At 38.1% G+C, this 20,271-nt stretch overlaps 1 protein-coding gene across 1 annotated transcript in view; it reads left to right on the top strand.

The window, feature by feature from the left end:
- Positions 1–20,271, top strand: part of SLC12A1 (solute carrier family 12 member 1) — a 165,923-nt gene that overhangs the window by 47,031 nt on the left and 98,621 nt on the right. The window contains exons 9-12 of the mRNA XM_053717461.1: positions 1,334–1,418; positions 9,445–9,596; positions 10,977–11,084; positions 12,402–12,525. Of these exons, the coding sequence (XP_053573436.1) occupies positions 1,334–1,418; positions 9,445–9,596; positions 10,977–11,084; positions 12,402–12,525 (469 nt within the window). The remainder of the gene's footprint in view (positions 1–1,333; positions 1,419–9,444; positions 9,597–10,976; positions 11,085–12,401; positions 12,526–20,271) is intronic.

Raw genomic sequence — 20,271 nt, 5'->3', positions numbered from 1 at the left:
CCCCCTCTCTTTTGCTCTTTCTCTCCCTCTCTTTTGCTCTTTCTCTCCCTCTCTCTTTTGCTCTTTCTCTCCCTCTCTATTTTGCTCTCTCTCTCCCTCTCTCTTTTGCTCTTTCTCATCCTCCTCTTTTATGCTCTCTCCCCCTTTTTTTGCTCTCTCTATTCCCTCTCTTTTGCTCTCTCTCTTTCCCCCCTCTCTTTTGTGATCTTTCTCCCCTCTCTTTTGTGCTCTCCCCCTCTCTTTTGCTCTCTCTCTTCCCCTCTCTTTTGCTCTCTCTCCCTCTCTCTTTCCCCCCTCTGTTTTGCACGCTCTCTCTCTCTCCCCCTCTCTTTTGCTCTCTCTCCCCTCTCTTTTCCACTTTCTCCTCCTCTCTTTTGCTGTCTCTCTCCCTCTCTTTTGCTCTCTCTCTCCCCTCTCGTTTGTGCTCTCTCTCTTGCTCTCTCTCTCCCCCTCTCTTTTCCTCCCTCTCTTTTGCGCTCTCTCTTCCCCTCTCTTTTGATCTCTCTCTCCCCCTCTCCCTCTCTTTTTCTGTCTCTCTCCCTCTCTTTTGCTCTCTATATCCCCCCTCTTTTGCTCTCTTTCTCCCCTCCTCTCTTTTGCTCTCTCCCCCTCTCTTTTGCTGTCTCTCTCACTCTCTTTTGCTCTCTCTCTATCCCCCCTTTTTTGAGCTTTCTCACAGCCCCACCCGGCTCCACCCACTGCACACCCAACCCTGCCAGCGCCACGCCCGGCCCCGCTCAGCCCCATCCAAGTCACGCCCAGCCTTGTCCGTGCCACGCCCTCCTCACACCCGGTTTAGATGCCAGGAGGTCAGTCTGTAGAAGGCCAGATGTGTTTGTCCTTGCGCAGTCTCTACTGCGCATGAAAGCTTCAGACAAACACACTTGGCCTTTTATATTATAGGATATTTATTAGCTCAAGGAAAGTTTACAGGATAATTAATTTTAATTTATTGTCACAGGCTCTAGGGGGCTATTGTCAGAGCATCATTTTTATATATAAAACACAACATATTTAAGATAGGTAGATAGGCAGACAGACAAATAGATGATGTACATAGATAAAAATGTGAGAAACTCCTCATGCCATTTCCACAAGCAAGAAAGTTCTCTCAACAATTGTTCATGTACAATAAATTATGTGTAACTTTACTAAACAATTTAGATTTTGTATTAAAATTGGACAATTTTCTTTTTAGAAATTTCTTACACAGCAATACTTAATTACTCTTTGTGTAATAAAATGTATAATCAGGCAAATTTAATATATCTATACAACATATTGATCATTGTTTTCAAAAATATTTCCTTATGTCCCTTTTTATATTACAAAGGATCCACAAGACGCTATTCCAAAGGGAACAATGTTGGCTATATTTATAACAACTATTGCTTATCTTGGAGTTGCTATTTGTGCAGGTAAGCAGTAAAGATATGTGCTAATATTTCACAGAGTAAACAGGAGCAATTCAATTAATGGGTCTTCAAACTCAAAATTGAGTTCCCCTAAAGTAATTTAATGTAATGAATTAAAACAAATTTGTGATATATATTCAGTATCTTTTTTTTTTTTTGCTGGCTTTGCATAAAAATAAATTTACACATTATAATACCGATTGTCAATATTGGAAATTGTCTAACCTGGCTACATATTTCAAAGTGATTGCTTAGAGCAGTGAATTATTTTAAAGCTATTCTGTAATTGGTTACAATCAAGGGCGATGTCAAACATACTCACTAGAGTTTAAGTGGATCATTACTGATTGTCACTTTGTTAACACAAAATGTGTAGTTTTTAACATTTTAGATGCCTCTAAAACATGTTTTTTGGTTATAGACATTTTACAATGCATTTCTTAATTACTGATATATAATATGCATGCATACAATTGCCTTTAATGTCTCCTTTATTAGATTAAAAAGCAAGTTTCTTATTAAGATGAATATTTAGGACAAAGAAAAAACAGAATTTATGCTTACCTGATAAATTACTTTCTCCAACGGTGTGTCCGGTCCACGGCGTCATCCATAACTTGTGGGAATATTCTCTTCCCCAACAGGAAATGGCAAAGAGCACAGCAAAAGCTGTCCATATAGTCCCTCCTAGGCTCCGCCCACCCCAGTCATTCGACCGATGGACAGGAGAAAAAACAGGAGAAACCATAAGGTGCCGTGGTGACTGTAGTTAAAGAAAGAAATTCATCAAACCTGATTAAAAAACCAGGGCGGGCCGTGGACCGGACACACCGTTGGAGAAAGTAATTTATCAGGTAAGCATAAATTCTGTTTTCTCCAACATTGGTGTGTTCGGTCCATGGCGTCATCCATAACTTGTGGGAACCAATACCAAAGCTTTAGGACACGGATGAAAGGAGGGAGCCAATCAGGTTACCTAAACAGAAGGCACCACGGCTTGCAAAACCTTTCTCCCAAAAATAGCCTCCGAAGAAGCAAAAGTATCAAATTTGTAGAATTTGGCAAAAGTGTGCAGGGAAGACCAAGTCACTGCCTTACATATCTGATCAACAGAAGCCTCGTTCTTGAAGGCCCATGTGGAAGCCACAGCCCTAGTAGAGTGAGCTGTGATGCATTCAGGAGGCTGCCGTCCGGCAGTCTCATAAGCCAATCGGATGATGCTTTTCAGCCAAAAGGAAAGAGAGGTAGCAGTAGCTTTTTGACCTCTCCTCTTGCCAGAATAAATGACAAACAGAGAAGACGTTTGTCTGAAATCCTTTGTTTCTTCTAAATAGAACTTTAAAGCATGAGCTACATCTAAATTGTGTAACAAACGTTCCTTCTTTGAAACTGGATTCGGACACAAAGAAGGCACAACTATTTCCTGGTTAATATTCTTGTTGGAAACAACCTTTGGAAGGAAACCAGGTTTAGTACGCAAAACAACCTTATCTGAATGGAACACCAGATAGGGCGGATTACACTGCAAAGCAGATAACTCAGAAACTCTTCTAGCAGAAGAAATAGCAACCAAAAACAGAACTTTCCAAGATAACATCTTGATATCTATGGAATGTAGAGGTTCAAACGGAACCCCTTGAAGAACTGAAAGAACTAAATTCAGACTCCAGGGAGGAGTCAAAGGTCTGTAAACAGGCTTGATCCTGACCAAAGCCTGAACAAAAGCTTGAACATCAGGCACAGCTGCCAGTCGTTTGTGTAACAAGACAGATAAAGCAGAAATCTGTCCCTTTAGAGAACTCGCTGATAATCCCTTATCCAAAGCTTCTTGGAGAAAGGAAAGGATCCTAGGAATTTTGATCTTACTCCATGAGAATCCCTTGGATTCACACCAACAGATATATCTTTTCCATATTTTATGGTAAATTTTTCTAGTTACAGGTTTTCTGGCTTGTACCAGAGTATCTATTACAGAATCCGAAAAGCCACGCTTAGATAAAATCAAGCGTTCAATTTCCAAGCCGTCAGCTGGAGGGAAACTAGATTTGGATGTTCGAATGGACCTTGTACTAGAAGATCATGTCTCAAAGGTAGCTTCCATGGTGGAGCCGATGACATATTCACCAGGTCTGCATACCAAGTCCTGCGTGGCCACGCAGGAGCTATCAAGATCACCGAGGCCCTCTCCTGCTTGATCCTGGCTACCAGCCTGGGAATGAGAGGAAACGGTGGAAACACATAAGCTAGGTTGAAGGTCCAAGGCGCTACTAATGCATCCACTAGAGTCGCCTTGGGATCCCTGGATCTGGACCCGTAGCAAGGAACCTTGAAGTTCTGACGAGACGCCATCAGATCCATGTCTGGAATGCCCCATAATTGAGTCAACTGGGCAAATATCTCCGGGTGGAGTTCCCACTCCCCCGGATGGAATGTCTGATGACTCAGGGAACTCCTTGTTCCCCCCTGATGGTTGATGTAAGCACCAGTCGTCATGTTGTCTGATTGGAATCTTATGAATCTGGCCTTTGCTAGTTGAGGCCAAGCCCTGAGAGTATTGAATATCGCTCTCAGTTCCAGAATGTTTATCGGGAGAAGAGACTCTTCCCGAGACCATAGCCCCTGAGCTTTCAGGGAGTCCCAGACCGTGCCCCAGCCCACTAGACTGGCGTCGGTCGTGACGATGACCCACTCTGGTCTGCGGAAGCTCATTCCCTGGGACAGGTGATCCTGGGTTAGCCACCAACGGAGTGAGTCTCTGGTCTTCTGATCTACTTGAATCACTGGAGACAAGTCTGTATAGTCCCCATTCCACTGTTTCAGCATGCACAGTTGTAATGGTCTTAGATTAATTCGCGCAAAAGGAACTATGTCCATTGCTGCAACCATCAACCCTACTACTTCCATGCACTGAGCTATGGAAGGTCGTGGAACAGAGTGAAGAACTTGACAAGCGTTTAGAAGTTTCGACTTTCTGACATCTGTCAGGAAAATCTTCATTTCTAAAGAATCTATTATTGTCCCCAAGAAAGGAACTCTTGTCGACGGAGACAGGGAACTTTTTTCTATGTTCACTTTCCATCCGTAAGATCTGAGAAAGGCCAGAACGATGTCTGTGTGAGCCTTTGCCTTTGAAAGAGACGACGCTTGTATCAGAATGTCGTCCAAGTAAGGTGCCACTGCAATGCCCCTTGGTCTTAGAACCGCTAGAAGGGACCCGAGTACCTTTGTGAAAATGCTTGGAGCAGTGGCTAGCCCGAATGGGAGAGCCACAAACTGGTAATGTTTGTCCAGAAAGGCGAACCTTAGGAACTGATGATGATCTTTGTGGATAGGAATATGTAGATACGCATCCTTTAGATCCACGGTAGTCATAAATTGACCCTCCTGGGTTGTAGGTAAAATCGTTCGAATAGTTTCCATTTTGAACGATGGCACTCTGAGAAATTTGTTTAGGATCTTTAAATCCAGAATTGGTCTGAAAGTTCCCTCTTTTTTGGGAACTACAAACAGATTTGAGTAAAACCCCATTCCTTGTTCCACGGTTGGAACTGGGTGTATCACTCCCATTTTTAACAGGTCTTCTACACAATGTAAGAATGCCTGTCTCTTTATTTGGTTTGAAGATAAGTGAGACATGTGGAACCTTCCCCTTGGGGGTAGTTCCTTGAATTCCAGAAGATAACCCTGAGAAACTATTTCTAGTGCCCAGGGATCCTGAACATCTCTTGCCCAAGCCTGAGCGAAGAGAGAGAGTCTGCCCCCTACTAGATCCGGTCCCGGATCGGGGGGCTACTCCTTCATGCTGTTTTGGTAGCAGCAGCAGGCTTCTTGGCCTGCTTACCCTTGTTCCAGCCTTGCATCGGTTTCCAAGCTGGTTTGGTTTGTGAAGCATTACCCTCTTGTCTAGAGGCTGCAGAGTTGGAGGCCGGTCCGTTCCTGAAATTGCGAAAGGAACGAAAATTAGACTTATTCTTGGCCTTGAAAGGCCTATCTTGTGGGAGGGCGTGGCCCTTACCCCCAGTGATGTCTGAGATAATCTCTTTCAATTCTGGCCCAAAAAGGGTTTTACCCTTGAAAGGGATATTAAGCAATTTTGTCTTGGAAGATACATCCGCTGACCAAGACTTTAGCCAGAGCGCTCTACGCGCCACAATTGCAAACCCTGAATTTTTCGCCGCTAATCTAGCTAACTGCAAAGCGGCATCTAAAATAAAGGAATTAGCTAACTTAAGTGCGTGAATTCTGTCCATAACCTCCTCATACGGAGTCTCTCTACTAAGCGACTTTTCTAGTTCCTCGAACCAGAACCACGCTGCTGTAGTGACAGGAATAATGCACGAAATAGGTTGCAGGAGGTAACCTTGCTGTACAAAAATCTTTTTAAGCAAACCCTCCAATTTTTTATCCATAGGATCTTTGAAAGCACAATTATCCTCAATAGGAATAGTAGTGCGCTTGGCTAGTGTAGAAACTGCCCCCTCGACCTTAGGGACTGTCTGCCATAAGTCCTTTCTGGGGTCGACCATAGGAAATAATATCTTAAATATAGGAGGGGGGACAAAAGGTATGTCGGGCTTCTCCCACTCCTTATTCACTATGTCCGCCACCCGCTTGGGTATAGGAAAAGCGTCGGGGTGCACCGGAACCTCTAGGAACTTGTCCATCTTGCACAATTTTTCTGGAATGACCAGGTTGTCACAATCATCCAGAGTAGATAGCACCTCCTTAAGCAGTGCGCGGAGATGCTCTAATTTAAATTTAAATGTCACAACATCAGGTTCTGCCTGTTGAGAAATTCTACCTGAATCAGAAATTTCCCCATCTGACAAAACCTCCCTCATGGCCACTTCAGATTGGTGTGAGGGTATGACAGAGCAATTATCATCAGCGCCCTCCTGCTCTACAGTGTTTAAAACAGAGCAATCGTGCTTTCTCTGAAATGCAGGCATTTTGGATAAAATATTTGCTATGGAGTTATCCATTACTGCCGTCAATTGTTGCATAGTAACAAGCATTGGCGCGCTAGAAGTACTAGGGGTCTCCTGCGTGGGCAAAACTGGTGTAGACACAGAAGGAGATGATGTAGAACTATGTCTACTCCCTTCATCTGATGAATCATCTTGGGCAACTTTACTATCTGTGGCAGTACTGTCCTTACTTTGTTTGGACGCTATGACACAATTATCACACAATTTTGAAGGGGGAGACACATTGGCTTCCATACATGCAGAACATAGTTTATCTGAAGGCACAGACATGTTAAACAGGCTTAAACTTGTCAATAAAGTACAAAAACCGTTTTAAAACAAAACCGTTACTCTCTCTTTAAATTTTAAACAGGGCACACTTTATTACTGAATATGTGAAAAACTATGAAGGAATTGTTCAAATTTCACCACAGTGTCTTAAAGCATTCAAAGCATTGCACCACAAATCTTAGACCTTTAACCCTTAAAATGACGAAACCGGAGCCGTTTTAACCCCTCTACAGTCCCAGCTACAGCCTTTGCTGCGACTTTACCAAACCCAGGGGGGTATACGATACCAAATGAAGCCTTCTAGGAACCTTTTCAACTACTTTCAGACCCACACACATGCAGCTGCATGTCCTGCTCTCAAAAGTAACTGTGCAGTAATGGCGCGAAAATGAGGCTCTGCCTACTACAGAGAAGGCCCTTCCTGACTGGGAAGGTGTCTAAACCAGTGCCTGACGTAAAAAAAACGTTCCCCAAAGTTTATAAAGTGGGAATTTCAACATCAAGCTGTATAAAATGCTCAAATAAAGCAATCGATCTAGCCCATAAAAGTGTCTACCAGTTTTATAGCCCATATTAAGCCCTTTATTCTGTTTGAGACTAAGAAAATGGCTTACCGGTCCCCATGAGGGGAAATGACAGCCTTCCAGCATTACACAGTCTTGTTAGAAATATGGATAGTCATACCTTAAGCAGAAAAGTCTGCCAACTGTTTCCCCCAACTGAAGTTATCTCATCTCAACAGTCCTATGTGGAAACAGCAAACGATTTTAGTTACTGCTGCTAAAATCACACTCCTCTCACAAACAGAACTCTTCATCTTTTTCTGTTTCAGAGTAAATAGTACATACCAGCACTATTTTAAAATAACAAACTCTTGATAGTAGAATAAAAAACTACAACTAAACACCACATACTCTTCACCATCTCCGTGGAGATGCTGCTTGTTCAGCGGCAAAGAGAATGACTGGGGTGGGCGGAGCCTAGGAGGGACTATATGGACAGCTTTTTCTGTGCTCTTTGCCATTTCCTGTTGGGGAAGAGAATATTCCCACAAGTTATGGATGACGCCGTGGACCGTACACACCAATGTTGGAGAAATAAACTAGGCAATATAACTATTATTATTATTATTATTATTATTTGTTTTTACAGTTTTGTGTTCCTTTAAAATCAGTAACAGTACAAGCCTAAAGAAGAGAAAATTGTTTATGTTCTATGTTAAATGCAACATATTACTAGAAACCAGATCTTTTTTTATGGCAGCATTATTTTATATGTGAAATGTCAACAAGGTAGTTATGGAATCTGGTGAATTACAGACATAGATATATCATAACATTTAGAGTTATAGAATTATAGACATTATAACTAGCAAAGTAGGTCATAATTTGTGACTCTGGTCATGTTATTGTAGAACATGATAATATCTATTACAGGTAAAAACACTGTAATTGGTATCTGCCTGGCTATACTGGTGTAATGGATGTGCTAAGTATAATATTATGTTTTTTTTATATATAGCTAACCAATTTGTAGATATCCATGGCTGCAGTAACACTTCATTAATGGCAACAGGTATTCTATGAGGCACTTAGTGACAGTTTAGAACATTTTAGTTACATTTTTGACACCTTATGGATGTAAAGTATACTTAGTCTACACACTTATACCTCATTGCTTTAGCCCCACGCAGCACAATTCCCAGTTTATGAACGTTATATCATTGTGTGATATTTAAATAGAAAGCATATTGATCTGATCTAGATTAATTACTAACATAAAAACCAGACATCATTGAATAAACAACTCAAAATGTAAGTCCCATAAAATGTTTAATTCATTCATTAAACTGTGACATTACAATATACATTATTATTTATTTCACTTACTTTTGCTGTAAAATATCCCTGAAAATTGTACTTTTTCAAATATCTGTGTAAATATAGCCTTATCCAGCTACATACTACACTATGGGCTCCATTTAAGAAGCTGCAAGAGCATATAGACTGCTTAGAGTAGTGAACAAATGCATTGACTGTTATCCTGAACTGGTCACAATCAAGAGAGAGAAGACAAATTAGAGTTTTCAAGTGTTTTCTTCATTGATTGCTCTGACACAGCAAAATCCTGCACATTGTGCAAACAAAGTGACAGATTGAAATGTTTTTAAAACATTTATTTTTGTATGCAATCTTTTGCAATTCAGTGCTTAATTGCTGATATAGAATAAACATGTTTAAAAATATGAGCAATACAAAAATTTACTTCAATGTATCCCTTTAATATCAGGTAAGTTGATAACCATCAGTATTGCTCTACACTGTAACCTGTTTCATAATAATTATTATGCTCTTTTGCTCATGACTGGCAGTTTCCTGCTATGACAACCACACTCAAATGTCTTCATGTTATATAAATTGGGCACCTTTTCTTCTGATTTTCTCCAAGGTATGAGTGCTTTTTGTAGCTTGTTTCTCACTGTGAAGGCTTCTGGGTATGCTTTACAATACTGAATGGCACCATAGTGAGGTCGATAAGATATTGAACAATACTAACTGCACTATGTGTTCAGAGAATATTGTATAACTGTGCTATATTCCATACAAAGCCTTTAATAAGATGCAAACATTGTTTTATCATTTTCTTATAAGCACACACTTGGCATAGGCACTGTTTGTAGGCTTTTCTTCTGCATTTTATTGCTGCCTATAAATAATCTGATATCTCTCTCTAGCCTCCTGAAGGATAACAATGCATTGATTTTTCCATAGCTGCAAGTGTCGTGCGGGACGCCACTGGGAGCATGAACGATACAATTACATCTGCAATAAGTTGCAATGGGTCTGCTGCATGCACCCTTGGCTACGATTTTTCCAGATGTGAAACAGAAAAATGTGCGTTTGGGTTGATGAATAACTTTCAAGTGAGTACTGAGAACAACAAATTGAAGCAAATAAACACTTTGCATGGAAAATGACAAAACAATGAAGTGATATATATAGCATCTTAAAGTTCTTTACTAATAATTTTTATTGTTGTTTTATTAAGGGCAATTCAAATACATTACATTTTTACTTGACTTTTTACAAATATCCTGATAAGTCTATAAACAATATTTTCAAATAAAGTTCAGGACATGTTTAAAATCGTTAATGGATTTGTATCTGGGTATTTTCAGTGTTATTTGTCTAGTAAGTGTTTAATATCTGCATCCTTAAAAACACTATAAAATCTCTCTTTGAAACATTTAGAAGTATATATTACAATAGACTTTAATATGTTGAACAATGTTTGAACTTCCTCTTTTATCAATACACAAACATAATTAAGTCCTTGTCAAAAGTCATCTAAGATCAATTGTGCTTATTTTATCAACACCAGTTATTTACTCCTGTTACTTGTAGAATGTGATATTTACAATTTGCAGTAAATTTAATTTATACAAATTACAGAGAACCTCATTTTCACAAGTATGGTGGTGTCTAAATGGGCTGAATCTAATGAAGCTTTTAGTTACTGTATATTTTTGAATGAAAACTTGTTTTACAACTGTGCTTGCACTTGTAGAAAGCAGATGCTTGCAAATGCTCTTCAACTCAACCCTCAATTTTCAGACAGTTTTTCTGCAATTTTTATACTTTATACTTCTGGAACTTAGTGATATTATTTATATATTATTTATTATTAGTATTATTATATTATTATATTTCAAATAGTCTTACTGACAGTAGTAAGAAAATACTATTATTGTGATCTATTCCAGTCAGCTGGAAGAATCATGTTATGTGTCTCTCGTGACTTTTCATAGGGTTTACAAATTCAAGGCCATTTAAACCATTAGAAACTCAGTAATTGTATTTTATTTCAGTGGGTTTGCACTAACTTCACTAATATTTTACATTTAAAAACATTAAAATCATTATTCCAAACTTTCAGAATGCACTTTTATTTATTTTTTTAATTGATTTCAACAGGGTTTTGGAAAGATCTAATTTAACAGCCTTTGGCTTCTTTTGTGGATTAGAAATAATAACAATTTTAGTATTATTTTGTGTAGTTAGTTTTACTAAATGAAACAGAGGCTCTTGTAATGGATTTGAAATGTATAAACAACAAAGCCAAAAATCAGATAAGCTGCACACGTTTTTGCAAAATAATTCTGATAAATTGGAAGCTGGGGCTATTGTCATCTACACCTGTTATACTGCTATATATACATAGTAATATTACCTTATAATTTAGCTACAATACTTTTTGCTATCATTTCATGTTTAGACAGAGATAAAGTTATGTCTTCTTCTAGGTGATGAGTATGGTATCTGGGTTTGGACCTCTGATTATCGCTGGAATATTCTCAGCTACACTCTCCTCTGCCTTAGCATCTCTTGTCAGTGCTCCTAAAGTATTTCAGGTACTATGGATACATATTAACATTTTAGCATTGTCTGCATCTTCTGAGAAAATGATTTTGCATTTTAATGAAGCAGATTTTCAGGTTGACTGTTTATGCTGGTACATAGTTTTATAGACTGTGGGTGCTGGTTTGCAGCACAAGACAAAGCTAATATTCTGTTCTATGAAATGGTATCATAACCTGCACACAATCTGCAGCATACAGCTCTATAGTAGGTGATACTGCTATATGCAACTTACTAAAATAATACAAATAACTTTATCCAAAGCATTACTATTGACTATAATTCTATAAAAGATGACATCACTTAATGTATAATGGGAAACATTAAAGTGAGATTAAAAAATGATTTTATCTTTTTAAAAATATGGGGTTTAATTAGCCATACTCAATTTAATAATGTTTTTTTTTTTTTACTTTATAGTTAAATCACAAAGACACATCTCAACAAGAGTTTTTTTTATCCTCTCTCACTCACAATATCTATTAAAAAGGAAAATGAAACTGCTAAGCACAACTACAGTAGCACTGTTTCTACTCTCTGTGCTATTGCTTTCCTCCTGTGCAGCCATTTTAAAGCTATTTTCTTACTGTAGCCCTTCAAAAGTGCTGGTTAGTGACATTTTGCATCTTCACGCTGGGCATCTCTCTCGAAAAAAAATAAAAAATTAAGAGACCACTGCAAAATTATTATTTTCTCAGGTTTTACTATTTATAGATATGTGTTTGAGTAACATAAATATTTTTGGTTTATTCTATAAACTACTGACAACATTTCTCCAAAATTCCAAATATAAATATTGTCATTTAGACTGTTTGCAGAAAATGACGACTGGTAAAAATAACAAAATTCAGACATCGAATAATAAAAAAAAAAAAAAAAAAGTTCATATTTATTTTTAAACAACATAATACTAATGTTTTACCTTAGCAGGAGTTCAGAAATCCATTTTTGGTGGAATAACACTTATATGTCAAAACTGTATCAAGCAGTGTCAAAGAACAGATTATAAATAAAAACACACAGAAACATAAGTCAAGTAATATGTTAACATTAAATTAATAATAAAGGAACAAGTGTGCTCCAATTAACTTACCTATAATCTGTTTATATGGTGTCCTCAAATGTTTCTGTGATGTGATCAAATGGTTAAATATTGCATAGCAGCATACATAAAATGTAATATAAGTTATCATGGTACCTTTTGGTAATCAGCTCAAAAGAATGAATCATTGTGAAGAAGGGCTATAGAATGCAATGGGACATTTTTATTACAATGAGGAAGTTAAATGTATTTATTGATTTCCCCACAGGCTCTCTGCAAGGATAACATCTACAGAGCTCTTTACTTTTTTGCGAAAGGATATGGAAAAAACAATGAACCAATCAGAGGATATGTTCTTACATTTGTTATTGCCCTTGGGTTTATTCTCATTGGTCAGTATGTCTAATATTCTAAGCATAACGATACAAATGCAGTGGTTATGGGCTATTTATTTATCTATGACAGTCTCCATTTCTATTTAAAGGGACAGTCTACACTAAAATTGTTATTGTTTAAACAGATAGATAATGCCTTTACTACCCATCCCCCCTCTTTACACAACCAACACAGTTATAATAATGTACTTAATAACATTTAAACCTCTAAATGTCTGCCTGTTTCTAAGCCACTATAGGCAACCTCTTAATCACATGCATGTTTATTTACTTTTCACAACAGGATACTGCTAGTTCATGTGGGCCATATAGATAACATTGTGATCACGCCAAGGAGTTATTTAAGATTTAGCACAGTACTAAATGCAAGTCAATAGATAATAAATACAAAGTTGTGATGTGATCAGGGGGCTGTCAGAAGATACAAGGTAATCACATAGGTAAAAAGTATATTACTATAACTGTGTTGGTTATGCAAAACTGGAGAATGGGTAATAAAGCGATTATCTATCTTTTAAAACAGTAATAATTATATTGTAGACTGTCCCTTTAAGATGCAGACAGGCCTTTTGTGACAATTATAATGTTATTTTTTTTTGCATTTGTTAATTATATCAATTTACAAAGAAACACTTAAAGGGACATTAAACCCCAGATTTTTCTTTCATGAGTCAGATAGAGAATAACATTTTAAACAACTTTCTAATTTACTTCTATTATCTAATTTGCTTCATTCTCTTGATATTCTTTCAAGAAAAGCATATCTAGATAGGCTCAGTAGCTGCTGATTGGTGGCTGCACATAGATGCCTCGTGTGATTGGCTGACCCATGTGCATTGTTATTCCTTCAACAAAGGATATCTAAAGAATGAAGCAAATTAGCTAATAGAAGTACATTTGAATGTTGTTTAAAATTGTATTCTCTGTCTAAATCATGAAAGAATTTTTTTGGGTTTAATGACCCTTTAAGAGTTTTATTGAGTACCTTGAAGAAACACTTATTAAATTATTACTATACTGAAGAAAAATGACCAGCTAACCGGGCTGATAAATGAAAACTCACAACCATTTGACAATGTTTTAAAAATGGCTACTCAGGAGAAAGTGCTGAGGATAATAAGTAGAAAAAGGTCCATTTAAATTAAAGGGACATAAAGCTGTAATAAGAAAATGCTAAAGATGCTCTAATGTATTAGAACATTGTATTATTGTACTGCTGCTTGTCTATACCTATGTGTTTAAACCATATACAGTGGTTAAATACTTATTATGGTCAGCTTCAAACCAGCAATGTACTTCTTGTCCACTGTTGCTGCTGTTTATATGAAAAGCAGCCGGTATCGGGGTTCAGCTCAGGATAAGCAGTGTGTTGCTGTTCTAGAGCTGTCTTTAAAATGACACTCAAGTGAAAATTAATCTTTCATGATTCAGACAGAGCATGCAATTCTAAACATCTTACCAATTTACCACCATTAACACAATGTGCACAGTCTTTTTATATTTACACTTTTTGAGTCACCAGCTCCCACTGAGCATGTGCAAGAATTCACATAATATATGTATATGCATTTGTGATTGGCTGATGGCTGTCACATGATACAGGATGAGTGGAAATAGAGATATCTTTTAAATTTGTCAGAAAAAAAATCTACAACTTATTTAACCCCTTAACGACCAAGGACGTACGCCACACGTCCTCAAAAAAAAGTCAGTTAATGACCGAGGACGTGTGGCGTACGTCCTTGGTCTGGAAAGCAGCTGGAAGCGATCCTGCTCGCTTCCAGCTGCTTTCCGGTTATTGCAGTGATGCCTCGATATGGAGGCATCCTGCAATAACCCCCCTTGGCCATCCGATGCAGAGAGAGCCACTCTGTGGCCCTCTCTGCACCGGACATCGATGGCCGGTATCGTTGGTGGGTGGGAGCTTACGTGGGAGGCGGGTGGCGGCCATCGGTGCGCTATGTGGAGTGGAGGGGGGCGGGATCGGGGGGGCGGGAGCTACGGGGGCGCGCACGGGAGCGCGCGCGTGCACGGGGGTGGTGGGCGGGCGCGTGCACGGGGCGGGAGCGGGTGGGAACCGCTACACTACAGAAAAAAAAAAGTTAAAAAGTTGAAAAAAAAACCCACTAAAATGCAATCTAAGGGTCCTGGAAGGGGTTGGGGGTTGGTCTCGGTGGGGGGGGAAGCTACACTACAGAAAAGGGAATTAAAAAAAAAAAAGGCACATTTTGTTACAAAACTGGGTACTGGCAGACAGCTGCCAGTACCCAAGATGGCGCCCATTATTGCAGAGGGGAAGGGTTAGAGAGCAGTTTGGTGGGGGATCAGTGAGGTTGGGGTCTAAGGGGGGATCCTACACATCAGCATATGTAAATATGCTTTTTTTTTTTTTTTAAAAAAAAGGGCCAAATACCTTTTATTTTAGTACTGGCAGAGTTTCTGCCAGTACTTAAGATGGCGGGGACAATTGTGGGGTGGGGGAGGGAAGAGAGCTGTTTGGGAGGGATCAGGGGGTCTGATGTTTCAGGTGGGAGGCTGAGCTCTACACTAAAGCTAAAATTAACCCTGCAAGCTCCCTACAAGCTACATAATTAACCCCTTCACTGCTAGCCATAATACACGTGTGATGCGCAGCGGCATTTAGAGGCCTTCTAATTACCAAAAAGCAATGCCAAAGCCATATATGTCTGCTATTTCTGAACAAAGGGGATCCCAGAGAAGCATTTACAACCATTTGTGCCATAATTGCAGAAGGTGTTTGTAAATAATTTCAGTGAGAAACCTAAAATTGAGAAAAAATTAACGTTTCTTTTAATTTGATCGCATTTAGCGGTGAAATGGTGGCATGAAATATACCAAAATTGGCCTAGATCAATACTTGGGGTTGTCTACTACACTACACTAAAGCTAAAACTACCCCAAAAAGCTCCCTACATGCTCCCTAATTAACCCCTTCACTGCTGGGCATAATACACGTGTGGTGCGCAGTGGCATTTAGCGGCCTTCTAATTACCAAAAAGCAACACCAAAGTCATATATGTCTGCTATTTCTGAACAAAGGGGATCCCAGAGAAGAATTTACAACCATTTATGCCATAATTGCACAAGCTGTTTGTAAATAATTTAAGTTAGAAACCAAAAGTTTGTGAAAAAATTTGTGAAAAGTGAACAATTTTTTCTATTTGATTACATTTGGCGGTGAAATGGTGGCATGAAATATACCAAAATGGGCCTAGATCAATACTTTGGGTTGTCTACTAAAAAAAAATATATACATGTCAATGGATATTCAGAGATTCCTGAAAGATATCAGTGCTCTAATGTAACTATCGCTAATTTTGAAAAGAAATGGTTTGGAAATAGCAAAGTGCTACTTGTATTTATGGCCCTATAGTTTACAAAAAAAGCAAAGAACATGTAAACATTGGGTATTTCTAAACTCAGGACAACATTTAGAAACTATTTAGCATGGGTGTTTTTTGGTGGTTGTAGATGTGTAACAGATTTTGGGGGTCAAAGTTAGAAAAAGTGTGTTTTTTTCCATTTTTTCCTCATATTTTATAATTTTTTTTATAGTAAATTATAAGATATGATGAAAATAATGGTATCTTTAGAAAGTCCATTTAATGGCGAGAAAAACGGTATATAATATGTGTGGGTAAAGTAAATGAGTAAGAGGAAAATTACAGCTAAACACAAACACCTCAAAAATGTAAAAATAGCCTTGGTCCCAAACGGACAGAAAATGGAAAAGTGATGTGGTCATTAAGGGGTTAAAGGGGCACTCAAGTCAAAATTATATTTTCCTGATTCAGATAGAGCATGCAATTTTAAATCATTTTCCAATTTACTTCCATTAACAAAATTTGCACACTCATTTTATAATTATACTTTTTGAGCCACCAGCTTCTACTGAGCATGTGCAAGAATTCACAGAATAAATGTATATGCATTTGTGATTGGCTGATAGTCATATGATACAGGAGGAGTGGAAATAGACATAACTGAAATTTGTCAGAAAATAATCTACTATTCATTTGAAGTTATGACTAAAGGACCAGTCAACACATTAGATTTGCATAATCAACAAATGCAAGATAACAAGACAATGCAATAGCACTTAGTCTGATCTTCAAATGAGTAGTAGATTTTTTTATAACAAATTTCAAAGTTATGTCTATTTCCACTCCCCTTGTACCATGTGATAGCAATCAGCCAATCAGAAATGCATATACGTATAGTCTGTGAATTCTTGCACATGCTCAGTAGGATCTGGTGACTCAAAAATTGTAAAATAAAAGACTGTGCACATTTTTTTTAATGGAAGTAAATTGGAAAGTTGTTTAAAATTGCATGCTGTATCTGAATCATGAAAATTTTATTTAACCTGAGTGTCCCTTAAGTGCTATTGCATTGTCTTTTTATCATGCATTTTTGATTGTGCAAATCTACTGTATTTACTGGTCCTTTTTAACTCATAATCTGTTCCTAATATTGTCACAGCTGCAACTTCAGACACATCAGTACCGCAGCAGCAAGGCCATTGGTGAAGATCTCATTCATAACAAGATCTTGCTACCCATGACATTGCATATCATTAAAGAGACATTAAACACTAACGGCTAGATTTAGAGTTTTGCGGCCAAAGGGGTGCGTTAGCTTCGCATGTTTCCCCCCCCCCTGCACCTTTTAAATAACGCTGGTATTTAGAGTTCTCTGAAGGGCTGCGTTAGACTCCAAAAAGGGAGCGTACAGGCATATTTACCGCTACTTCAACTCTAAATACCAGCGTTGCTTACGGTAGCGGCCAGCTTGAAAAACGTGCTTGTGCACGATTCCCCCATAGGAAACAAAAAACCTAACACCTGCAAAAAAGCAGCGTTCAGCTCCTAACGCAGCCCCATTGTTTCCTATGGGGAAACACTTCCTAAGTCTGCACCTAACACCCTAACATGAACCCCGAGTCTAAACACCCCTAACCTTACACTTGTTAACCCCTAATCTGCCGCCCCCGCTATCGCTGATACCTGCATATTATTGTTAACCCCTAATCTGCAGCTCCGTACACCGCCGCCACCTACATTATCCCTATGAAACCCTAATCTGCTGCCCCTAACACCGCCTACCCCTATATTATATTTATTAACCCCTAATCTGCCCCCCCAACGTCGCCGCTACCTTACCTACACTTATTAACCCCTAATCTGCCGACCGGACCTCGCCGCCACTATAATAATTGTATTAACCCCTAAACCGCCTCACTCCCGCCACGCAAACACTATAATAAATTGTATTAACCCCTAATCTGCCCTCCCTAACATCGCCGACACCTAACTTCAAGTATTAATCCCTAATCTGCCGACCGGACCTCGCCGCTACTCTAATAAAGTTATTAACCCCTAAAGCTAAGTCTAACTTTAACCCTAACACCCCCCTAAATTAAATATAATTTTAATCTAACAAAATAAATTATTTCTTATTAAAAAAAATAATCCTATTTAAAGCTAAATACTTACCTGTAAAATAAACCCTAATATAGCTACACTATAAATAATAATTATATTGTAGCTATTTTAGGATTTATATTTATTTTACAGGCAACTTTGTATTTATTTTAACTAGGTACAATAGCTATTAAATAGCTATTAAATAGTTATTAACTATTTAATAGCTACCTAGTTAAAATAATTTCAAAATTACCTGTAAAATAAATCCTAACCTAAGTTACAATTAAACCTAACACTACACTATCAATAAATAAATTAACTAAACTACCTACAATTACCTACAATTAAATCAACTAAACTAAATTACAAAAAAACAAACACTAAATTACAAAAAATAAAAAAAGATTACAAGAATTTTAAACTAATTACACCTACTCTAAGCCCCCTAAAAAAATAACAAAGCCCCCCAAAATAAAAAAAATGCCCTACCCTATTCTAAAATAAAAAGTTAACAGCTCTATTACCTTACCAGCCCTTAAAAGGGCTTTTTGCGGGGCATGCCCCAAAGAAATCAGCTCTTTTGCCTGTAAAAAGAACATACAATACCCCCCCAACATTACAACCCACCACCCACATACCGATAATCTAACCCAAACCCCCCTTAAATAAACCTAACACTGCCCCCCTGAAGATCTCCCTACCTTGTATTCACCCAGTCGGGTATCACTGATCCGTCCAGAAGAGGTCCTCCAGAGGGTCCGAAGTCTTCACTGAACCCAATTTTTTTCTTTCGTGATTCAGATAGAACATGCAATTTTAAGCAACTTTCTAATTTACTCCTATTATCAATTTTTCTTCGTTCTCTTGCTAACTTTATTTGAAAAAGAAAGTCCAGAACCTTGGACAGCCCTTGTTTATTGGTGGATTAATTTATCCACCAATCAGCAAGAACAACCCAGGTTGTTCACCAAAATGGGCTGGCATCTAAACTTACATTCTTGCTTTTCAAATAAAGATACCAAGAGAATGAAGAATATTTATTAATAGGAGTAAATTAGAAAGTTGCTTAAAATTGCATACTCTATCTGAAGCACAAAAGAAAAAATTGGGTTCAGTGTCCCTTTAACATGTTTTAGAGGCAATGTTTAATTTATCAAATTTTACAACTTAATGGGATTGATAATCCCCCAGACAACACTTTTCCATTTATTACTGAATATTCAAAAAAGTTTTCAAATCTAACATTAGTTTTCATGGGCATAATACACTAACATCCCCCCCGCACTATACTGGGTGACGTTATTAAGCAAATGCTATCTGCTCTATCAATTAAAGTTAGAAAATTAATAAAAAAATAAAAGCCAAATCAACAACCCAAAAACACACCTTCCCACTATACCAATAAAACTGGTTAAAGGGATATGTGAAACCCAAACATTTTCTTTTGTGATTTAGACAAAGGATACAATTTACTTCTATTATCAAATGTGCTTCGTTCCCATAGTCTTCTTTGTTGGAGAGATACATAGGTTGGTGTCTGGAGCACAACATGGCAGGATATAGTCATGTAGTTCTCCTGCAAATGGATAACACTCTTGCAAAACGACTGCCAAATAGTGATCCAGACATGTGCATGCTCCTGAGCTTGTGCCCTGCCTTTTTAACAAAATGATACCAAGAGAACAAAGAAACTTTGATCATAGAAGTAAAATAGAAAGATGTTAAAAATGGCATGCTCTATCTGAATCATCAAGAAATGTTTTGGGTTTTCATGTCCCTTTAAATCCCTTAAAAAGACATACACACACATATCTCTATGGTTTTGGAGCACAACAGGTTAACTACACACATGTCACCTATTACCATCACTACACACTATTAAAAGAGATTAACCAACAAAAGTTAGCTAGGGTCAGTAATGCAAAATCTACATGCTCTAACAATATATTTTATTTGCATTAGAATGCACTTTTAATGGTATACTTTGATACGGGCAAAAAGTACTATTGTTGCAGGTGGAGAAGTTCACAAGTAGTGAACCTGCCCTGCAATCAATCGTCTTTTGTGATACTGCATTGAATGGTGAAATGTAACATTGCATAAGATTCCTCTTGCACAATGCTGCCCCCTGCTCCTGTGAAAACAATTGCATGAGAGCAGGGCATGTCAATCATCCCCAACGAGCAAGTGTTGGGTCATTTATCTCACCACCTTCTACTTCTTAAATATGTGGCTGCAGGCTTGCCCATGCAAGCCTACTCTGCATAGCAGAAAAAAACCTGAAAATAAAGCTTCA

The sequence above is a fragment of the Bombina bombina genome, chromosome 6, assembly GCF_027579735.1.
Source record: "Bombina bombina isolate aBomBom1 chromosome 6, aBomBom1.pri, whole genome shotgun sequence".
Taxonomy (NCBI): Eukaryota; Metazoa; Chordata; class Amphibia; order Anura; family Bombinatoridae; genus Bombina; species Bombina bombina.
This window is presented reverse-complemented; position numbering and strand designations above follow the sequence as displayed.